This window comes from Anastrepha ludens, chromosome 5 (genome assembly GCF_028408465.1).
Source record: "Anastrepha ludens isolate Willacy chromosome 5, idAnaLude1.1, whole genome shotgun sequence".
Classification (NCBI taxonomy): Eukaryota; Metazoa; Arthropoda; class Insecta; order Diptera; family Tephritidae; genus Anastrepha; species Anastrepha ludens.
The window spans coordinates 50,133,536-50,156,664 of NC_071501.1; the positions used below are offsets into that span (position 1 = coordinate 50,133,536).

General features: G+C 37.7%; 1 protein-coding gene across 1 annotated transcript in view; it reads left to right on the plus strand.

Moving 5' to 3' along the window:
- LOC128864508 (homeobox protein H2.0) overlaps positions 1–17,181 on the plus strand; it is a 43,647-nt gene extending 26,466 nt beyond the window's left edge. The window contains exons 2-3 of the mRNA XM_054104206.1: positions 16,154–16,758; positions 16,844–17,181. Coding sequence (XP_053960181.1) covers positions 16,154–16,758; positions 16,844–17,095 — 857 coding nt within the window. The 3' untranslated portion in view covers positions 17,096–17,181. The remainder of the gene's footprint in view (positions 1–16,153; positions 16,759–16,843) is intronic.
- The last annotated feature ends 5,948 nt before the right edge of the window (positions 17,182–23,129 follow it).

Genomic DNA, 23,129 nt, shown 5'->3' on the forward strand with positions numbered 1-23,129 from the left:
GCAAGTGGGGAAAGTTACTGATCGCCATTCACTTGGGAATGCGATTCTTCTGCATATGGTTCAAGCAGCTCACAACGGCCGGGATTAGCCCACGTATCCTCTGGGTAGCTTCCGAACATCCGTTCGGCAGTGAGCTAACGTGAGAAGGCGAAACATTCCAGGATAGCTGGTTGTGCGTTGGGTTTGGGACGCAAATTCGGTGTCGGATTTGTTGTGGGAGAGAGACTTCGTCGCCAAGTACTGTCGTTCACTCCGGTGGACGAGCGTCTCGCAACAATCCGCATCAAAGCTCGTTTTTTCAACATATCGCTAATTTGCGCCCACGCCCCGACGGAAGAGAAGGACGATGCGACCAAAGATTCCTTCTATGAGCGCCTGGAACGTTCCTATGAGCGCTGCCCCCGCCACGACATAAAAATCGTGCTTGGCGACTTCAACGCCAGGGTGGGCAAGGAGGGAATTTTTGGTCCCACAGTCGGAAAATTCAGCCTGCACAACGAAACATCCGGTAACGGACAGAGGCTGATCGACTTCGCCGGGGCCCGAAACATGGTAGTCTGTTGCACCAGATTCCAGCATAAGAAGATTTACCAAGCCACCTGGCTGTCTCCTGATCGAAAAACACGAAACCAGATCGATCATGTTGTGATAGATGGAAGACACGCTTCTAGTGTATTAGATGTACGTACGATCCGAGGACCCAACATCGACTCGGATCACTACCTTGTTGCAGCCAAACTGCGCACACGCCTCTGTGCAGCAAAAAACGTGCATCTACCTACGCAAAGAATGTTCGACATCGAAAAGCTGCAATCACAACAGACATCCAGAAGATTCGCCACTCGACTCTCACTCCTGCTCTCGGAGAGTACTGCCCAACAAACCGGCATGCATGAGCAATGGAGCAACATTTCTCGTTCTCTACGCACCGCCGCCGAAGAAGAAATCGGATTCCGGCGAGCGCGAAAAAACAATTGGTACGACGAGGAATGTCATGCTGCCGCAGAAAGAAAGGATGCCACCTATAGAGCCACGCTGCGATCGGGCGCAACGCGAGCCATGTGGGACCGCTACAGAGAGCTGAAAAAGGAAGAGAGACGTATTATCCGAAAGAAGAAAAGAGAGGCCGAAATACAATACGTAAGTGCGAAGAGCTTGTGATGCTGGCCAACAGGAACAACGCCCGAAAATTCTACCAGAAAGTTCGGCGGCTTACAGAAGGTTTTAAGACCGGGGCGTTTCCCTGTAAGAACAAAGACGGCGAACTGGTGACTGACGTACAGAGCAATCTTAAATTATGGAGGGAACACTTCTCGAACCTATTAAACAGTGACAGCTGCGCATGTCACCGAGAAAGTGAAGATCCCGATACCCCAATCGTTGACGACGGAATTGTCGTTCCGCTACCCGATCATGACGAGGTGAGAATAGCGATAACGCAGATAAAGAGGCAAAGCGAATGGGTCTGGTGGTGAACGAGGACAAAACGAAGTACCTCCTGTCTTCAAACAAACAGTCGGCGCACTCGCGTATCGGCACCCACGTCACTGTAGACAGTTATAATTTCGAGGTTGTAAAAGACTTCGTCTATTTAGGAACCAGCATTAACACCGATAACAATGTCAGCCTTGAAATCCAACGTAGAATCTCTCTTGCCAACAAGTGCTACTTTGGACTAAGTAGGCAACTGAGCAGTAAAGTCCTCTCTCGACGAACAAAACTGACACTCTACAAGACTCTCATCATGCCCGTCCTAACGTATGGCGCTGAAGCTTGGACGATGACAACATCCGATGAAGCGACGCTTGGAGTGTTCGAGAGAAAGATTCTGCGTAAGATTTTTGGACCTTTGCACGTTGGCTACGGCGAATATCGCAGACGATGGAACGATGAGCTGTATGAGCTTTACGACGACATAGACATAGCGCAGCGCATAAAGATCCAGCGGCTACGTTGGCTGGGTCATGCCGTCCGAATGGATACAAACGCTCCGGCTTTGAAAGTATTCGATGCGGTACCAGCTGATGGTAGCAGAAGAAGAGGGCGGCCTCCTCTGCGTTGGAAAGATCAAGTGGAGAAGGACTTGGCTTCACTTGGTGTGTCCAACTGGCGCCGGTTAGCACGAGAAAGAAACGACTGGCGCGCTTTGTTATACTCGGCCAAAATCGCGTAAGCGGTTATAGCGCCAATTAAGAAGAAGAAGAATATGTCATTGATTTTTTTACACAATGCGCATAATTTTCTCGGCGGTTGTTCTAGCAATTAAACTAACCGTCGATTATGTGAGGAACCCCAAAGTGAATACATCTTTTGTTTTGATAGCAAATCACAGATCCTAGCAAATAACAGCGCTTTTTGTTATACGAAAAGTGTGAGCAACTGAGCTGGGTATAGGCCGCAGCTAGTTTTATCTCGTCTGTTGAATCAGAATGACCCAATACAAAAAAGTTATATATTTTTGAAATCCATACCTCAATACGAATCAATTGGTACTGGAACTGAAGATTATATTAAGTCAAAATAAAAGTAACATTTTTGTTTAGGAAAAATAAAAATCCCATTTGAACTGTTATTATTTGACTCTAATACTAAATGTCACCTTTAAACATTCATTTTTTTTTTCAATAAAATAAAAGTTAAAAAAATTACCTTTTTCTAAAAACTTTTTTGGTGCAAGTTATTACCGGTTCAGTTCGTTCTTAATTTCCTTAACAAAATTGATCTGAACAGCGGCATCAAGAAAGGCTCAAGCTCGATCTCGCAAGGCCATATTTCTACTAATTAAATCCGAAGAGACTGAAATCAAGACCGTTCCGTCCTCTCTATACAACAAATTTACAAAATTCTGCATTATTCACGTGAAAATAGTCCTTGAACCTCTAACAAAGAAAGTAAATACCAGACACTCTTAGAATGTCGTATTAGCCACCAATTAATAAAAAAAATCTTCTATTATCCGAGAAATTAAAACTGCATATTTTTACTTTATGACTTTTCTCTGCAACAAACAGAAAATGTACTCCAGAACGTCTAAAAATTTACAAATAAAATTAGAAAATCATAAATTTTGGTTTGAAGTTATCGATTACATGTCAACGTCGCAAGAGGGGTGATTTAGTTTCGTATCCAGTATTTAATTCATTTAATTCAATTAATAGTCTAAAAATACAGTATTTCTTACAGACTATGAAAACAGATTAATGCTAAATTAATTAATCAAAGTAAAATTAAACTTATAGTTAACTAGCTTCAATTTTAATGAGTAAAAAGAAAAAAATAAAATTTCTTATAACTTACAGAGAGGATTAATTCATTTTAGAAAGTCAAGAAATACAAAGTTTCTTACTGACTACAATAGAACTAAGAGTATTTATATAGAAGTAGTTGACAAAATTAAAGCTTATTAAACTAAATTAACAAAATATATTAGGTAGTTATTTAGAATTCTTACAAAGGAAGAAATTTTTTAATTGGGTATTAAATACATGTTTCGCTCTGGAAAAGTCTAGATCCAAAAATGAGGCGAGATAGTTAATGTCAGACAGCGTTCTAACAAGAGGTGCTTTGGAACTATATAATGTCCTCCTAACGCCAACATGAAAAATTTTGACACGGCGAAAATTCCTGCAAGGAACATTAAAATGTATTCTTTCAAGAAGAAACGGGCAGTCAATTAGTCCATTAACAAGATCGAAAATAAAAGAAACTGACTGAAACGTGCCTCTGTCACTTAATGGACAGAGACTAATCAAACGACAGCGTGAGACGTATGATGGTTTGGGGTCTGAGAAATTGAGTGAATGTAGCGCGAAACGCACAAAACTTTTTTGAACCCTCTCCACTCGATTTATATGAACTGCATGATAAGGCCTCCAAATAAAAGAGGCATAATCTAATTTGGACCGCACAAACGCGGAGTATAAAATCTTAAGAGTATATGGATCAGTGAAGTGCGATGAGTTACGTCTAACAAAGGCGAGCATAGCAAGAGAATTGGAAACGGCATAATTTAGGTGCGTTATAAAATTAAGCTTTGAATCAAAGAAAACCCCTAAATCTTTTATCACATCAGACGAGGCAAGATATGTATAATTGATATGATAAGAGGTGTTGAGGGGGTTTTGAAGCTTAGAAAATGTGATTTTATGACATTTTTCAATATTAAGAAATAGACGATTTATAAGGCACCAGGAAAATAAATTATTCAACTCGGACTGTAGGGCGGCTGAATCACTAGAATTTCTTATTTCAGCGTACACTTTAAGATCATCAGCATAGAGAAGAAAATTAGCAAAGGAAAAACACGAATAAATATCATTAATAAACAAAACAAATAACAAAGGTCCTAAAATACTACCCTGAGGTACACCAGAGGTGGCAGTGTAGTGTTTCGAAGAAACACCATCGATAACTACAGTGCAGCATCACTTTATTAAATAGGACCGAATCCAATTAAGGAAAGTAGAATGAAAACCGAGACAAGCCAATTTAGTTATTAAAATCGTATGGGAGATTTTATCAAAGGCTTTAGAAAAATCCGTGTATATCACGTCAGTTTGACAATACAGTGCACTCGCGATAACTCGAACTAATTAAAACAGGCGCTGTTCGATTTATCGAATTTGTTCGACTTATCAATTGAGTGTGCTATGTTAAAAAAACAGTCATCGATATCGATTTTTCGATCGATTGTTGAAAATGGAAGCCAGTAGAAAATTTCTGTAGTATAGTTTCGTTATACGAATCACATTTTGGTCCATTGGCTGGATCAATGGTGTCACATTCGGCGGCATAAACATAGTTAAAATTAAACCATCCTCGGACTTTAATTCGATTTCGTTGGGATGTGATGGGGCATTATCAATTAGAAGAAAAGCCTTCTCAGGTAGTCCCCCATCTTTCAAATATTTTCTTACCCAAATATTAAAGTCATTTAACTTGGTTAAAAAAATTGTTTTAATGAATCTGGATTTTACCTGCGGCACGAACGAATTATGAAACCAGTCTTTGAAAATCGCCGAAGTCATCCAGGCTGATTTGGAATTTTTGTACTCCACCGGACAGTTAAAATTTTTGAAAACACGAGGATTTCTTGCTTTGTCAATAACGAGAAGTTTAAGCTTATGGTTGCCGGTAGCGTTAGTGCAAGCCATAAATTGCCTTATCTTTCTTTTTTATAAGACTTATGGTGGACTTGGCTACCCCATATTCCTTCGCTAGAGAAGTAACACTACGTCCACGTTTAATTTTGTTAAGGACTTCAGCCCTCTCTTTTAATGTTAAACACTTCAACCTTTTACGATCCATTACTCACGTGCACTGATACACTACAAATGACAAATTTAAAGCAATTTGGTCAATGCAAGATGTTGTTCCCAGAAAACTAACGGGATATTAACGCCGAAATATTCATATGGACAATACACTAGTATACATATAATTTATATACATATACTATTACATATGTATCTATGTACAAAATGTACATGTTTGAAAAGAATGTGTGTACAAATAAATTTGTTTTTTTGTTCGAGTTATAGCGCTTTCTTATTGTTCGAGTTAAAAAGAAGTCAATAGGGGAAAAAATGTGTTCGAGTTAGCACGTCGTTCGACTTAGCGGCTATTCGAGTTACCGCGAGTGCACTGTATTTGCAGAATCAGATGAAATAATTATATGGTTTTATCTTAGCTATACCCTTAATATCATTAACAGCTACAGTATTTACAGTCCAACACCTTATTTGGAAGCAAATGACTTCTTTCCAATATACAAAGTATTTCCGTCCACTAAAATCATATGACAAAAATTTAAACCCGAATAAATTCTTCGCATACTTCTGGAGTAACAGTAAAAATGATCGTTAATTTGAGGATGGCATATCGATGGATAGCACACCAACAGCGCAGCACGCATTCAAATACGCTTGCATAAATATAATTAATAAAGGCTTATTAAATGATCATTTTTTAAAAGGTTTACAAAAAATATATCCGACTGTGTCATTTTAGTCATTATGAGCCAATCACTTCGCCACCCTGGTGTGAAGCGCCGAATGAGGTGGAGCCAGTGAATTTAAACACGAATAAACACCAATAATGTCTGAAAGAAGCACACACATTTCATGATATGCATTTAAAGTATACACATCCATATACACAACATACAAGTATGGGTAGACGACCCCACATATTAATGTGAGTACATTCCCTGCTGGAAAATCGAGTGCTTTGGCACTGTGCCCTACTAGTCAATTGGAAAGAAGGATTTATGTGTGTTTCTTCGTTTTCTTTTCCCTGGGAGGCTTCAATTGTTCCACGTCTGCATTCATTTGACTATAATTAGCAGCCTTACCTCCGTATGGTTGCAAAAAGTACGTAATGTATATTTATAATTAATTAGGGTATTTACAATATATTACTTTCCTGCATTTTATAGTCAGTGATGATATTCAGCTTAATTAGCGGAGTTCTATTTCAAAATAAAATAAACAGCAAGCCAAAAAATTACCTACTTAATAAGTGCCCACAAAGTATTTAATTGTGTACCAAAATGTGTTTTTCTGCCTCAGAACCAATGGTTATTTAGTAAAATCGAAAATTTAAGCAGTTCTCATTGTTATGTTTTACCTGCATTAGATTGAATTAGTAGAGATTTTAAAAGGCTATCTCAGTAGCTGCTTTCGATTTTTCGATGGTTCTCAAACTTTAGTTTTTGGGGCAGTAAAGGAGTTATGCATTAGGAAGATCTCTTCAAACGCGTTTAAAAGGTGCTTTGATTACTGGAATAATCGTTGGCATATGTGTATTGCTACGAATGAATCCTCTTTTGAAGGCGACAAATTTATTATATTTTCTTGATTAAACGTTTATTTTACGTTTTATTGAACAATTCCCGGTACTTTTTTTGACAGATATATATATTTTTTTAATTAATTAATTTATTTATTTATTGTCAACAATTATTATTAGTCAATAAAAACAGAACAAACAGAAAAAAATATAACATAACATCCTAAATCAAATTATTTGAAGGCATAATTAAAGAGTATTTAAAAGCAAAGTATTTAGCAAAGTCCATCCCAATAAATTTGTAAATATCATTGAAATCGATCCGATCCAATATGGAAAAAATATGAACTACGAAACGCTCAAGACGGGGTGTTAAGACAGATTCCCTACAGAAGGGAGGGCCAATCCACAACACCTTGAATAATATCAAACACGAAAGATGACCCCTTAACCTACGATTTAGTTTTGAAGATGTTGGGCCGAAATCGTATACAAACTCGCGCAGCGTTCGGAACATTCGCACGACTTATGACACCAAATAATATTCACTTCTGGCCCGACCACCGGGCTATGCCCGTCATTGTAGGTTAAGGGGCTAAAGACAAAATAGATCGCCGAGGCTGTATAAATTTCAAATCGAAAATTAGGCGTCTAGAATAGTGGGTATGGGGTAATGAAATCGAAGCGAATGTATAACAATGCCAATAAAAACTTTTTGAATACGTTCAAATCAAGTTATGTGACAGGCATGATAAGGTCTCCAGATGAAGGGTGCATATTCCACTTTAGAACGAACAAATGATGAGTCAAACAGCATTTCTGGGTGTTTGGCCGAGCTCCTCCTTCTATTTGTGGCGTGCGTTTTGATGTTGTTTCATACATGAAGGGACCAAATATTTTTTATGAGGAGCTTTTTCATGGCTATAAGACAATTTTTTTTCTTCATTTTGATGTTTCACCGAGATTCGAACCTACGTTCGCGCAGTCACGCACCAATCCATTCAGCCACGGCGGCCGCCGTGAGTATAAGTCGAATAGTTAATGTGACTAGTAAAAGTGAACTTTGTGACAAAAATGACTCCTATGCCCAATATTTCACTGACCGACCTCAGACAACAATTAGATGTCTTCAAAGGATACAAACATTTGGCGAAAGTAATATAATAGCATTCCGAAATATTTAAAAATAGTTGATTATTAGTACAGCAAGAAAAAATTTATCAAGCTCATTTTGGAGTACTTGCGAATCGGATGAGTTTCTTACAATAGAATAGATTTTAAAGTCCTCAGCATAAAATAAAACTTGGCATATGAAAAACACTGTTTTATGTCATTGGTATAGGTTCCTTCAATATTTCTATATTTGGAGAATAGGTCGATACATAACCTTGTTTGTGACCGATTTCCCATTACAAGTAAGGTGGTTGCTTTCCGATTTAATTATTTTTCAAATGCAATGATTATACAATACAATATAATTTTGCTGCTTGCGTCTCATTTTCGATGAAATTTATATAAGTATATACACTTATGGATTCAAATTAAAATTTGAAAAAAAGCGAGGCAAGAAAAACCGACAAAATGGTAACTCTTAAACACTCGGGCTAAAAAGCCGAGGAAAGGAAAAGGGTTGATAATCAAGGAGGAAAGGAGAGAAGGACAGAGTTAGCTAGTCTCGTGAAAATTTTCCAGATTCTTTGGCAAATCTGAAAATATCCTCCAGTTTGAGAGAACAAATTTTACTCAAAAGTTCGTAGCCTTACTCTAGTATAGACAGGACACTTACAGCGAAAATAATCAGTGCTATTCGACTCCTCCAAGCAAGGCAGACAAATCGGGTTCTCAATGATTCTAATGGTGGCCATACGCTGCCCCTTTGGGTTGTGTCCTGTAATAATACCGACCATCAACCGATCCCCTTTTCCACCAAGATTTAGAAGGAAACACTTTGCAGTTCTACAGCGTTCTAGACTGGACCATAGCTCTTTATGTAAATTGCATACTTAATCGTTGACCAATTCATGATTGCCGTAGAACTGATTCGGATTATTAGCTGTGGTCCCTGTGGGGTAACCGTTGATGCACAGTTAGCCAATACATTGGCAATTGCACTGATAGATTTAATTATAAGAAAACATTGCTCAAATTGCTAGATAATTATAATCGGATTGTTGGGTGATCAATTAACCTTTTGATAAATTCATGTTTGTACCAATCTCTATTCTCTAAACTTATAATATCTCTACTCAGAGAACAAAAATTTAACTGAAATTGTACAGAAAATAGAAGTGCTAAAAAATAGAACTAAAAAAGAGAAATCCCCTCAACCGTTGACCAAGTTATTTCGTACTTGTATGTACAATTTTATTTCAGTTCTTCAGAATTTTCCTGCAGGGATATACGAGAATGCAGGTGAAACGGTCAAGTCTTTGGCTGTGTCAGTTAAGCGAACCGTTTAAACTTTATTGATTTTACGAGTATTAGGTGTGATGGAATATAATCAATCAAGTGCTCATGAGTGTACATTCGCCTCAAACACTCATAAAAACGACCACGCATCCCCTTGAATGGTAATAATTTTGTTGTTGCCAATGATCAGCATTGAGAGGTTGCAGCATCACAGAATGGCAAAATAAACATACAAGCGTTCGTTAATGAAAACCATAACAAATTATATCAATAGGGGTTCTCCCACCGAGTTCGTTGCTTCGTTACTTGGCAGTTTTACGTATATTTTGTTTTAGCATATCCAACTTTTAAGCACCAAGTAACGAAGTACCGTGATGGCAAGCTTGGCAATTTGATCAGTAGTTGGCAAAATAAAAATCAGCTGGCTAACAATTGAAATTGGATAGTTAGGCGAGAAGTTTAAGTTTAAAATAGCAAAGAATGGAGAAAAAAAGTAATTTATTTATTTATAATTTAAACGAAGGTAATTCAGCTGATGCGAAAAGCATTGCCAAACAGGCAGAAATATGGAAGTCAAGAGTTTATATTAGAACTTTGTATCGCTTGTACCTACACCCAAAGCATAGAAAATATATCTGACTTCAATTGTCACCATTCACAATTAGATTAATATTATTCGATAGTGAGTTTTTTTCCTTTTTTCCGCTATTAAACAAGATTTTTATGGCCTGGATTCAAAGCAGCGCGAAGTATATTAGTCGTAACCCATGCAGCCTCTATTGGGTGCTTTTTTAAGAACTTAAGGGCTTAAAATGTTAATACAAAATAGAAATATTGTTGGAATGCATTTTTTTATTATAATCTGATAGATAATTTCATGGCGTTTATTTTTTGAAGATGATGTCCGCCGCTGCTACGAGTTACATGGTCCATTCAATCAATCCGATTTCTGGCAACTTTTTCCAATAAATCTGAATAATAAATTTAAATGAGCTGACTTATCAAAAATGCGACGCAGACGTTGATTTCAAGATCTTCACGTAAAATTTTTCACGTAGTCGAAGAACAAAGAAGAACACCCTATTAACTTCGCGAAGAGATTTATTTTCTTTTTCTTTCAAAGTAAATTTAAACTATTTGGATGCTTTGTTCTAGCGTTAAACGATGATGATGACTTGCCAAACCTTGCTGAACAAATATGTCAACAAAATTTGCCATTCTCAGCTGTCAAACCATAGTTATCGATAATTCTCATGCAGTTAAAAAAAACACCCGATATGACAAAATATGATGAATACATGTATGTATGTATGTATGGGAAGATGTTGAATGTAATATACTAAATATATATTTTCTCTTACGGGCTAAGTGTTTATAAAATACTTTGAAAATAAGTGCGTTTTCACAGATATTTCAAAAAAGCTCTTCGGTCATCCAATTCCGTTAAGTGATCGTACATTACCGTAAGGTTAAACACCTGGTACGATACCGTTATCCTTCGAAAAATTCAGTGCTTAATTCAGTTTGTCCGGCTGGAGGCATAATCGCGTCTTAATATTTGAAAAATTAAGAAAATCAATTAACCGTACGAGATAGAATCATACACTACTCGATTTTGGATGGTGTCATGTGCGCTACTGGGTGCAAAGCCAGGTGCTACGCTGGCCTCCACTATCGTGTGATTTGGCACCTTTGGACTTTGTTGTGTTGTTCAGGAGAATTGCTCAACCTCTCAAAAGAGTACATCTCAAAAGTCGTGACTTGTGTCACCGGTAACTGGCTGTTACGTAATCACTATTCTAGACTAGGAGTATTTTCTCATGAATACTGCAGAAGTTGTAGATACGAAGAAGAGGAAGAAACAGTATAACACTTCTTCTATAATTGTCCAGCCTTATTAGAGCAAGGTGGTTAGGAAAAAACCATTTTGACTCTGTAACGGAACTATCCGCTGTTGGGATAAAACCTATCCTACGCTTTATAAGAGCGTCTAAGTGGTTCCATGATAAATAAGCAATAAGGTTCCCGTGTTACACAGTGGTAGCACAACGGACCTATGTATATGATCTACATAAATAAGTTGGCTACTCTAAACCGACTACAAAAAAACCTGATGTAACCTTCTTGTGATTTTATCCAAAGTCATTAATGTATGCATTATGTATTATGGGACCTTGAATTGCTTAGAAGAAGAAGTTGAAAGGGTTCAGAATGGCATACCTCAGCTACTTTCGCTCGAAATTATTTTCCATCATCAATGTCATGAAATTTGTTACTTACTAAAATATTTTATTTATTGGTTGCTTAATATGCGTGTTCCTGATTCTTTGCTATCAAGCCAATATTTCTCAACAACAAAAATCTTATCATTTAAAATTTTGTTAACCTGATTTTCAATCTGTTACTTTTTTATTCTGAACGTCCCTTGCTAACTAGAAAAGCCTTTTGGAATTTGTATTACTGAGATTTAAAGTTCTCATTAGCTAAAAAACACTTTTCAAAACTCTTATCTATAAAATTTTCCTTACAACCAATTCCACAACACCACCAATCAGCGCTTTATGTTGTACGCGTATACTTAAGGCTACCTCAGAGTATTGTTCGCCGAATTGTTCATCAATACACGTCTTGTGCTTTCCCCATTTTTCACCGTTTATATATTATATATACATACATATGTACACATTTATACGATGATGATTCTTATACTGAAGATCATTACTTAAATATCAAAATTTTTGCAGTTCAGATTATTTGAATACCATTATGGAGATGGTGCAGGTTGTGTTGATTTTGTGGTTATTGCTTTGATGATGATGATACAACGCTATTTGATTTGATTATGTGGTGCTGATATGTGGCAGGCTGCTCTGCAGGCGGGCAGGTCGGTAATCCGAAAGACAGTCAGATGTTATCAAAGTGGCCCCCAACAGGCGCCTCATCTATCAGCGTTTAAGATCAGCGCACATTACTGATCGATTTGAGATGATTGTTGTTGTTTCTATTCTTACTCACTCATTCACTCACTCGCTGACTGCAGGTGGATGGTGATGATGATGAGTATTGGTTAATCGAATGGTTTATTTGTTTGTTTGTTCTGTTTGTCTGCAGCTTCGTGTCGGAACAATTAATTACCAACTCAATTTGGTCGATGGTATTTCTCTGCTTTTTAAATAGTGCCTTAAAGTGGAATCATTGAAAATGTAAATACGTATATTTCTTTATGTCTACTTGTATGTGTATGATTGCACGTAAACATTTCGTAATTGATTTGATTTTATTTGAATTTCGATTTAACAAAATCGTGCTGATTTTTTATTTTGCCTTCCATACGATGTTTATTTTTTGTTTAAATGACCGAACAAATTCGCTTATCTTATAGCTTACTTGAGTAATTTGGCAGGCGGAAAGAAAATATTCACACATTCAACGCTTTTCCTCCAATTGATTGTAGTGCGAATACTGATTGAAAGTGGCTTATAAATTAAATAAATTCTTTTATAAGAAATTAAAATTACTTTTAAATTAGTTTTATGTTGAATTTAATGCACAATATTTTTTCTTAAATGACTTACAAAATTTGTTCAAAGCCAAGGAGAGGGGAAAATTAAATCACGCTTTGTGTTAAATTGTTAATATTTTTTTCCTTCCTCACTCCTCTTGGGAGCATAGGGCTTCGACAAGACTCAGTCTTGCATTGGTTTCGTTAATCTATTTGATTTCTGACAGGGTAGGTGATTAGCCTGCCGCTACCAGTCCTAAGTAATGGGAATACCCGTTGCTTAGGAACAACGTCTTCTTACTGCTTGGAGCGCCTTCCTCTTGCTGGCGCCACAGATGCAATGCAACTGATTTTGCTTGTTTTGGCAGTCACAATGCAAATAATGCGCTGGCTATTGTGCGGGAGTAAGAATGGAAAGGATAAGTTTTTGGGGTTGAGGAATGAATTTTTTGTTTTTTTGTTTTTTAGAAACTGGGAAAGTAGGTAAATTTGGAAAAGTGCGAGGACCGTGCTTTACGTGGTATTCGAACCCACAATGACCCGATTTACACGAGGAGACATCTGGAAGGGAGACACAGGAAATTCTCTTTTGAAGTTTCATTCGCGTTCACACGGGCAAAAATGTTTCCGCGACATTTTGACATTTAACACTTTAGCATCGTCTGGTTCGGATGTATTCTAGCACGCGCTTACATGTAAAGCAGAGAGCGTTCGACAACAGTTTCTTAAATATATGAATGAAAAATGCAAACTGGTTAAATAATAAATAATTTGTTGTTTTTTTATTGAAATATATTTATAAATTCTTATACTTGAATAAAAAAAAATTAAATTAAAAATACTTCATATGTAAATAATTAACTTAAAATTAACTTGAGTAACTAGAAATGCGAGGAAAATTAGAATTCAACATAAACATGCCCCATAATATATTGTAAATTATACCTACTTTACTAGCAAAAATAATCGTGCATTTCCCAAGCAGTGTTCGGATGTTTGTCATCTTTGTTATCTTCCGTTTGCTTGAAAACCAACACATAACTCAGAACCTTCTTCCACGAAAGAAGAAAACGAATGAAGCAACTGTCAAAAATTGCTTTAAGATTGGAAATACGAATAAGAAGCACAAAGCGTGTCGCCGAGTACGGGAGACAAAATCCCTTCTCTCTTCCCCGACCGTCCTTCGCCCCCGAACAAAATGTTTCCCTTCCAGATGTCTCCTCGTGTAAATCGGGTCAATCTCTGGGATGGCAGGCTAGTGCACTTACGCTAGACTACCGAGGCCACTGATTGTTAGCGTCAAATTTTCAAGCCTCCTGTGAGCGTACTAGGCTCCTACTGCTGCCACAGTAATATTACACATGTACATACCCATACTTCGAAATAATAACTGTCAACAGCGGTGTGAGTGCCGATAGGTAAGTGTACCGACTGTTTGGTCCATTACAAGAGATGCTTCGTCTTATCGTAGTTCAACACCAGACCCACTTCTTTCTTTATCCAGCTTGGAAAAGGCAGAATTAACAGTGCGGTTGTTAAGACCGATAATGTCATTCAGGTATCCCTGCTTGCTATTCATTCATAACTGACCTCCACGGTTTACATGGTCAAAGTGTCTAACCTTCATTGATGATGTGAAACTATTTCGTCTGATAAATGATTCGATAAGTTCTCATTATCTAAAAATCTTGATGCATTAAAATGTTGGTGTAACACAATCATCTAAGCCCTAATGTTCCAAAATGATTTATAGTGTCTTACTCACAAAGTTATTCGCTGGAATTTTCGATTACTCCATATTCTATATTATTTAAGGTTTTATTTCACCTAGGAAAAACGTATTTAAAGATTTGGGAACCATCATTGTTTGCAAGCTAACTTTTCCCTCACTTGTGGATTATGTAACTTGCAAAGCCTACTCAATGCCTTTGCTTAACAAGTTTTAAATTTAACAAAGCGTTTCTTTATCGTGCTAACCGACACCAGTTGGAAACACCAAGCGAAGCCAAGTCCTTCTCCACTTGATCTTTCCAACGCAGAGCGGACCTTCCTCTATTACCACTAGCTGGTACCGCATCGAATGCTTTCAGAGCCGGAGCGTTGGTATCCATTAGGACGACAGGACACAGTCAAAGAAGCCGCTGGATCTTTATTCGCTCTGCTATGTCTATGTCGTCGTTAAGCTCATCCAGCAGCTCATCGCGCCATTTTGCTATTATAGCTGTTATTTGGGATCCGTACTAAGACTTTCACTCCCTACGGATTGAAGTGATCCAGAAAAAAATGATTGAATTCGGGCTCAATGGACTGCATTGGTCCCTTGATTTCCCAGCTGGTATCCCTTCTTATGAATCTAGAAGGCAACTTCTTTATCTTCAATCGCTACATATAGTACAATCATTTAGACAATGGTTCTTTTTGAAGCGTTTTCCACTAATTACAATATGCAATTTTTTGTTGCAGAAACCGCATTTAATCTTGAATATTCTGCTTCACCTGTTTAATCGTGTCTAGCGAGGCGCGATCACTATTAGAAAACACTTCGTCATCATTTGTTATTTCATGCTCCAGGTTTCGAATTCGCACACTATAGAATGATAGTCACGCACCAAGAATTCAATTACAAACTGAAAAACGAAATTTAATTATAATCTGAAAAATTAGCTGAAAAAGGGGCAAACATGTCTGAGCCTTTCTGTGGACTTAAGGAGGCATCCATTAACGAACTTCTAAGAAAGTGGAACAAGAAGGAATTCGTTGAGCACTGGCGAATTGTATCGGTCAGCGACAAGCAAAACAATTCCTAACACCGGACAGAGGAATTTCTGATAAGCTACTTTCGTTCTGTAGAATACACTTACGACTTTTAACTGGTTACTGTGCAGGCCACTTTAGCATGAGATATCACTTAAATGAAATTGGTCTCTCTGAGGCCATCAACTGCCGATTCTGTGAAATAAAAATAAAAGAAAATAAAAAATGTGAAACGCACACTGAAAATTTAGAACACATTTTTTGAGAATGTCCTGCACTCGGCAGAAAAAGGGTACACCACCTTGTTGGTATTGCGCCGTGTATTCATATAAATTATGGAACAATAAACCCCTGAATGTGTTACATTTTTTTAAAAGTCTTAAAATATAGGGTATTAGCAGGATTTGCACGACAAATATCTTTTGTTCGCAGTGCTCAGTATCCAAATAATAATAATCTGAAAAAACAAACAATTATATAAGACAATAAAAAAGTTATTCGCGTTTAACGAAAAAAGCTGCTTATCGAATAATTTCTTCAAGTTTGGATGCCTTAGACTCCACAGAAATTGTGACCAAATTTCAGATCTCGATATCATTAGATCGGATTTTGACCTACTAAAACAACTCTCTTTATCTGTTGAATACAGAAATAGTTTTAATAGTTTTAACAGTTAAAAATTTACTTTATTTATTTTAGTAACTCTCCACACACCATATTCCTCCACACTGGCCACTTCAACTCTCCTGCGTTTTCAACAACAAAAATCGAGTGCAACACATCCACAAATGCTTGCCATACCGCCGGTATTACTACAGAATTTAGGTGCTGGTGTTAGTGGCGACGTCAATCTTGGCCTTAAATCCTTCCACACCGCTTCGTTGAGTTCACAAAGCTTCGGACCATCTGCACTCCCAGCGCGATTCACAGGCTTAAAAGCACACCCACACCACCTATTGGACATTCCTATGAGCACAGCAAGTCTGATCAACCATCATCAGCAGCACCATCCTCACCATGTTGCGCCGAGTACAAGTCTATCGTCAAATCATGCCACCGGCAGCAACACGCCCACACAATTGCAAATACCGACTGCCAGCGGTAGTAGCATCAGCATGAATAATATCAACAATAACGCCACTAGCAGTAGCGGTGGTGGTGCTAAACGGAAACGCTCATGGTCGCGTGCTGTGTTTAGTAATTTACAGCGCAAGGGTCTCGAAATACAATTCCAGCAACAGAAATATATCACCAAGCCGGATCGCCGTAAGTTAGCGGCTCGCCTCAATCTTACAGATGCACAGGTTAGTAATGAAGCCTTAGATTTGAGCACAATCTATCTACTTTTGTAATGACTACTTACATATGTATGTTTTCCGCTTTTTACAGGTTAAAGTTTGGTTCCAGAATCGTCGAATGAAATGGCGGCATACGCGGGAGAATCTTAAAAGTGGACAAGAGAAGCAAATCGCTTCAGCAGCAAACAGTTGCGCAACAACAACTGCATCGCCAATTGGTAAACAGGAGAGCAATTCGCAATCAGCTAACGACGAAAAGCGTTTATTGGATGGCTATTCCAGTGATGATTCGTCAAGTGGCGAAATAAGTGAAAATGACGACGAAATCGATGTGGTGCAGTGAAAAAAAAAATATTTTTGTGTACAATATTTCCTAATTATACAATATTTGTAAAAAAAACATACATATGTAAAGCTCATTAACTTATACATGCATACTTAAAAACCAAATACGTATATAAAAACATATTTATTTACTTTTTGAACTTTTGTTACAAATTGCTCCATAATTAAAATAACTTGTTATGATATTGTTAATTTTGCCCTTCTGTAAATAAAATAAAATAAAATGTACTTATGAATATAATGAAAACTATAAATTTTTGACAAAACGATCACATACACACATCGATACGTATTTTCTGCAACCGAATAATGCCAAACAAAGGTGACCCTAGCTATAGTAAAAGAATAATATATAGTAGGGTACGTCGCACCGATCTGAGCTGATGCATTGAACATAAATAGCAACTCAAGAAAACTAATAGCCGTCATTTCAAAATTATCTGCACAGATTTCGGCTGACAACTTCACCATATTGCCCCACCTGCCCTGAAGAGCTCGAAGGCGCGAAGAACGTTCATTGCACTGTCTTCGGTCAGCTAGAAAGCGCGGTGAAGGAACCCTGGCGTGTGGCATACAACCTGTGTGTCTGCGAGCAAGTTTGCTAAGCTGGTGATGCGGTTTCAACAGCAGCAGGCAGAGGTCGATAGCTATGACGCCTGAGCCTGTATTTATTCAGCAGCAGAGCTCCAGAGGAGGTCAAATAGAGACGAATTGATGACAAGCACAGACGACTGAGTGTATTACTCTCGACTAAATCATAGATTAACAAGACGGTATTGGTCATAACATTACCGCATTTTCGATGTTCTTTTTGATCTCCCCTACAGTCGTAGCAATTGCAGAATATCTTCGACGTATTACCTCCATGCCTGTAAACGTATAGTTGGAAGAAGATGGGGTCTTCAACCCAAGTACACATTATGGTTGTATAAGGCGGTTAAGGCAATTTCATCGTATGGCTCGGTGGTTTGGTGGAAAGCTCTAGAAAGAGAATACCACATCAAATTACTTGGCAGAATACAAAGATCAGCCGGTGCAATAACGGTCGATGCAATAAGATCATGTCCTAGGGAGGCTCTCAATGCACTGACACACGTTATTCCAATAGACCTACATATGAAGAAGACGACAACCATAAGTTTATTTAGGTTAAATGAAGCGAGTCGCTGGAAGGCCAAACTTATTGTCATGCCAGTCTATGATTGTGGGAAACTCACTCAGTACATCTCGGGGAGGACTGATTATATCGTCCCGGCGGTAACTTTCAATAGCAATTTTGCCACTCTCTTCCATCTAAGGAGGAATGGAATAAGGGATTCTCACTAAACAACTTCAACACTACAGTATATACAGATTACAGTAATATGGTTAGTGGTGTTGGAGCTGGTACATATTCTCATAGACTTAAAATTAAAAAATCTGTACGTTTCCCTAATACCAGCAGTGCCTTCCAAGCGGCAATTGAGGAAGCTTGTAAGTTACTAATCGCAGATTTCTCTTTTAAGGGCAATATAGCTATTATTTCGGATAGCCATTCGGCTACAATAACCTCTAAAGTGGTGGAACAAAGTAGGAATAGCCTTACCACCTAGAGTGAAAACCATAAAGTTACCTTAATATGGGTCCCGGAACATCGAAACATTGAAGGTAACGAAAAAGTAGATGAACTGGAGTTTTGTTTTAGTGGGAGCATGCCCCACATATCATTTATGCGCCAATTGAATTCCTGAGCTTTTTATACTCCCCTCAAAAAAAAATAATAATAATAACAATAGCTGTCAATCGGATAAGCGCTTTGCAGACTATCAAGCTACAGATAGAAGAATTTCTGATGACAAATCCTGGCAGAAATTTTGAGAAAAGAAAGAAGACAGTATAAGGCTAGAAGAGAGGCGTCGGTTGATCACCCACTGGCAAGACCAGTGGAACATATCACCTAAGGGTAGATGGGCACTTGAACTAATATCGCTCCTTGTGATGTAGTTAGAAAAGAATAATGGAGGAACAAACGACCCCCTAACTCAATTCTTTTCAGAGCACAGAAAATACCTCCATAGATTTGGCTATGACAGTTTCCCAAATTGTCTGCATGGAGAGGGAAGAAGATGTTGTTTAGGTCTAGTTCCAATGCCTACGCAATGCTCCCGAAACCTCTTAAATCGTAATGTAACACATATTCAAAATGAACTAAGCCGCGCGGAGTTTCATAGGCGTCAACAACAATTATTAGCTTTTGACTAACCAGCCCCGTGAGAAGGTGTTACCTCCTTATAAAAAAAAAACCATATTCTACTCACAAATTCTATTATAGACGCCATCGATTTGTAAAGTGTTAGCAAGTGGACTATAATTACAAAATTTGCTCTATATGAACGCGGTCTAAGAAAGATTTGACAGCATTCAAAATAGTTAGTTATACCTGTTTTATGAGATATAATCATACCTGCTAGGGGCGAATCTTACTCAATAACATTATTGTTGCCTTCACATGCAAATCGTATTCGCGGTTTGTCAGACTTCCAATCTAAAATCTGGTATACCACTGAGCGGCCGCCGTAGCCGAATGGTCCGGTGCGTGACTACCATTCGGAATTCACAGAGAGAACGTAGGTTCGAGTCTCGGTGAAACACCAAAATTAAGAAAACGTTTTTCCTAATAGCGGTTGCCCCTCGGCCGGCAATGGCAAACCTTCGAGTGTATTTCTGCCATGTAAAAGCTCCTCATAAAAAATATCTGCCATTCGGAGTCGGCTTGAAACTGTAGGTCGCTCCATTTGTGGAACAACATCAAGGCGCACGCCACAAATAGGAGCAACAGCTCGGCCCAACACTCAAAAAGAGTGTAACCGCCAATTATATATATGTACCTAGTATGAAGAAAAATCACCTAAAAAGGAAAATTAAAAAAAAAATTTAAAAAAAGCCGGGGAAAATATCTTTTTAAGCCGCGTTAAAATATCAACTGTACTATTTGAATAAATTCAATACATTGGCATACTGATTTACTAAATGAACAAAATCTGTACCAGGGTAGAAAAATCAGTACGTCTGGTAACCCTAACAGTCTAACACCGATTCTGAAATGATTACACTGCCTATTTTTTATACATCCCAATCCATCGAAGTAATGCTAATCAAAGATTAATAAAAAGATTAAAAGATAATGTTTCTAAACATCACCATATTTTAATGTCAATGGTTAATTAGATAATTTAGAGCCGCTCCGCGTTTACGGTTCGTTATCGGTCTGGTAAAATGTTATCATGTACGCCTTAAACAGCCCCAATTCAAAGCACGATACAGTCATATTCAGGGTATAAACTTTCACACTAGAAAACATTCCATTATAAGATCGATCTCACTCAAACAAAAATTTGAAATATAAGAAATTATACACATACACACACACACACAACTGCGAAGTATTTTTATAATTCGTGTTTTCACAATTTAAAACGTAGTACTTCTTTTTTATTAGTTTGTTTAATTTAAAAATGATAAATCTTAAAATCACAATATTACCAAGCTATTCACAAGCAACTTCTTTTATTTTTATTTCCATATTCGCGACATTAAAGTTTATCGGTTATCAAAATCGCCAAAAATAAAGTAGCCAAGGCGAATCTATTGATGGCAGTCCAGAATTTTTTTTTTGTTCTTTCGCCGCATAGGATGTTAGCACAAAGAAACTGACGAAAAGCCGTTCCATTCGCCCCATCGTCGTATGCTTCCAGTTCCAAATGTATGTCGGCTGTTTAACGTATTTCGTCCTTTTTTGTAAAACGTTGATGTGCCAGCAACTTTAATAAACTCCAATTCTGTTGGAGAGCGACATCCCGACAGGATCAGCTTTTGAACTGATGTAGTAATTGTACTTTTTTATTCTAATTTTGCTTAAGAAACTTAACTAGCGAATTTATCTTACTACGCCGTTCCCCTCTTAGGTAAACAATTGTTGCGTCACAGCCAGAAATACTTTCACATAAGTCGCAATCTTGTAATCTACTATTGTGGGTGTGAAGTAGCCCTTATATTGCATCAATGTCAACTGGATTGCTTAACAACAAACAAGGGTCGAGAACTATGGAAGACTTCCGAACAGTTAGGTTGTCAAATTATATCTCTGACCAAAAAATTAAATAACTTGGTCGAAAAGCGAGTGGTCCGAGAATTCTGCGAAATTGAACCATTTACTTCCGACGCATTAGCAGTTCAAATCTCTAAATCGATAACAAAGATTAGTCCCGGTTTCGAGCTGATGTTCTTAAAAACCTAACATTTAAGATATTGATCAAATTATACAAGTATTCCCCTATTACATTTCGGAAATTATAATGACTCCTAAAATAAGGAAAAATGTCACAGCGTGGCAACAACTTGTTTAATAGTTATTTACATCAAGACTATATCCAGTCTGTGCGGTTTAAAAACCTTATTAGGTTTTGACGTCTAAGCCAGACAGTTGTTCGAGACTCTCGAACAGCGGTTTGCTCGGGATTGACATTATGTCCTTCCATAGGACAGGGCGTTCACAGAGGAAATACACGATTGTTTCCTTTTTCTCCGGTTGTTTACAACTATGACAGTATGTGTTGTGGGCGATGCGCATTTTGGCTGCTTGTTCTCCGACAAACCAAAAACCAGTTATGACTGCCGTTAGTCTCCAGGCGCCCCGTCGTTTCATGTTTATGAATGTTGACGATTGTTCAAGGTTATAGGTGTGCCATAGTTTAGGTTAGGTGAGGTTTTTGCAACAGTCGGCTTAGAGTAGCCAAACTCACTTAGACCATGTACGCCCGTTGTAATACCACTGTGTAACACGGGAACCTTACTGCTAATTTTACATGTCGTCTGGCCTCTTCATCTATAACCCGCGATTCGGAGGTATTTTGGGGAAATTGTAGTCCAGACTACACCTAATGGTGTGAATACCGATTCTGCCAGATCGTCGAAAAGAAATAATATCACTCAAACAATTAATATGATAAGCCAAGTTCATAGAATAGTTCACACGTTAGATCTGGCGAAAAATAATACCTATTCCGCAATTTTTCTAGATTTAGCACAGACTTTCGATAAAGTTTGGCATGAGGGACTGATCCACAAACTAAAAACATAACTTTTACTAATGTCAAGAAAGGGGGATAAAATTTTGGTAAGAATTTAGATTGCAGATAACCTAGCAAAAACAAAACAAAAAAACACTCGAATCAGTTGACTTAGAGCGCCACCTGGCGGTTGTTCCAGGAACTTTTAGATCAAGGTGTTGGTGAAAACGAGAATGTATCAACGTGGAATACAGCTTAATGAAACTAAATTACGAAAATTTTACAAAAAAAAAGAATTATTTTGAAAAACGTTTATATACTAGGTTGTTCAACAATTATATTCGTTCGATAAGAGAGGGTAGCAGCTACGCGAAAATTTAGTTTTTTTTGCTGTATTGAGTGTATCAGTTCATATATGGTATGTAAAGTTTTGAGGTTTCATTTGAAACTATCGATTCATTCTTTGTTTACAATCCATTTAGCATCGACGAGTCACAGTATCGTAGAAAAAATATAGGATACCGTAATGGATTGAAAGAGATTTAGTAGAAGCCCCAGACATCTCATTGTGCAATGTAAGCAATACTTTGACAGAAGTATTGGGTTTCAGAAAGCTGTAAGCACATTGGGTGCCACATTCGCTAACATCGGAACAAAAACATATCCGAATGCGACCTTCTCAGCAACATTTAGAGTGTTTTCGAAGGCTAAAGTGGTGCGTTGATGGATAAGACTTGGGTCTAGCACCTGAATCAAAACAAGAGCCTAAAGAGTGGTGTGAACCTGGTTCTTCGGCTCCGTTATGAGTTCATGCCCAGAAATCGGTCAAGAAAGTGCGTCAGTTTTTTGGGATGCGAAAGGAATTTCATTTGTGGATTACTTGCAAACTGGTACTGGTAAAACAGTGGATTCTGAATATTATTGTAACCTTTTAGACTAGCTGAAACAAAAAAATTCGTAAAAAAACGCTTTTTGCAAAATACA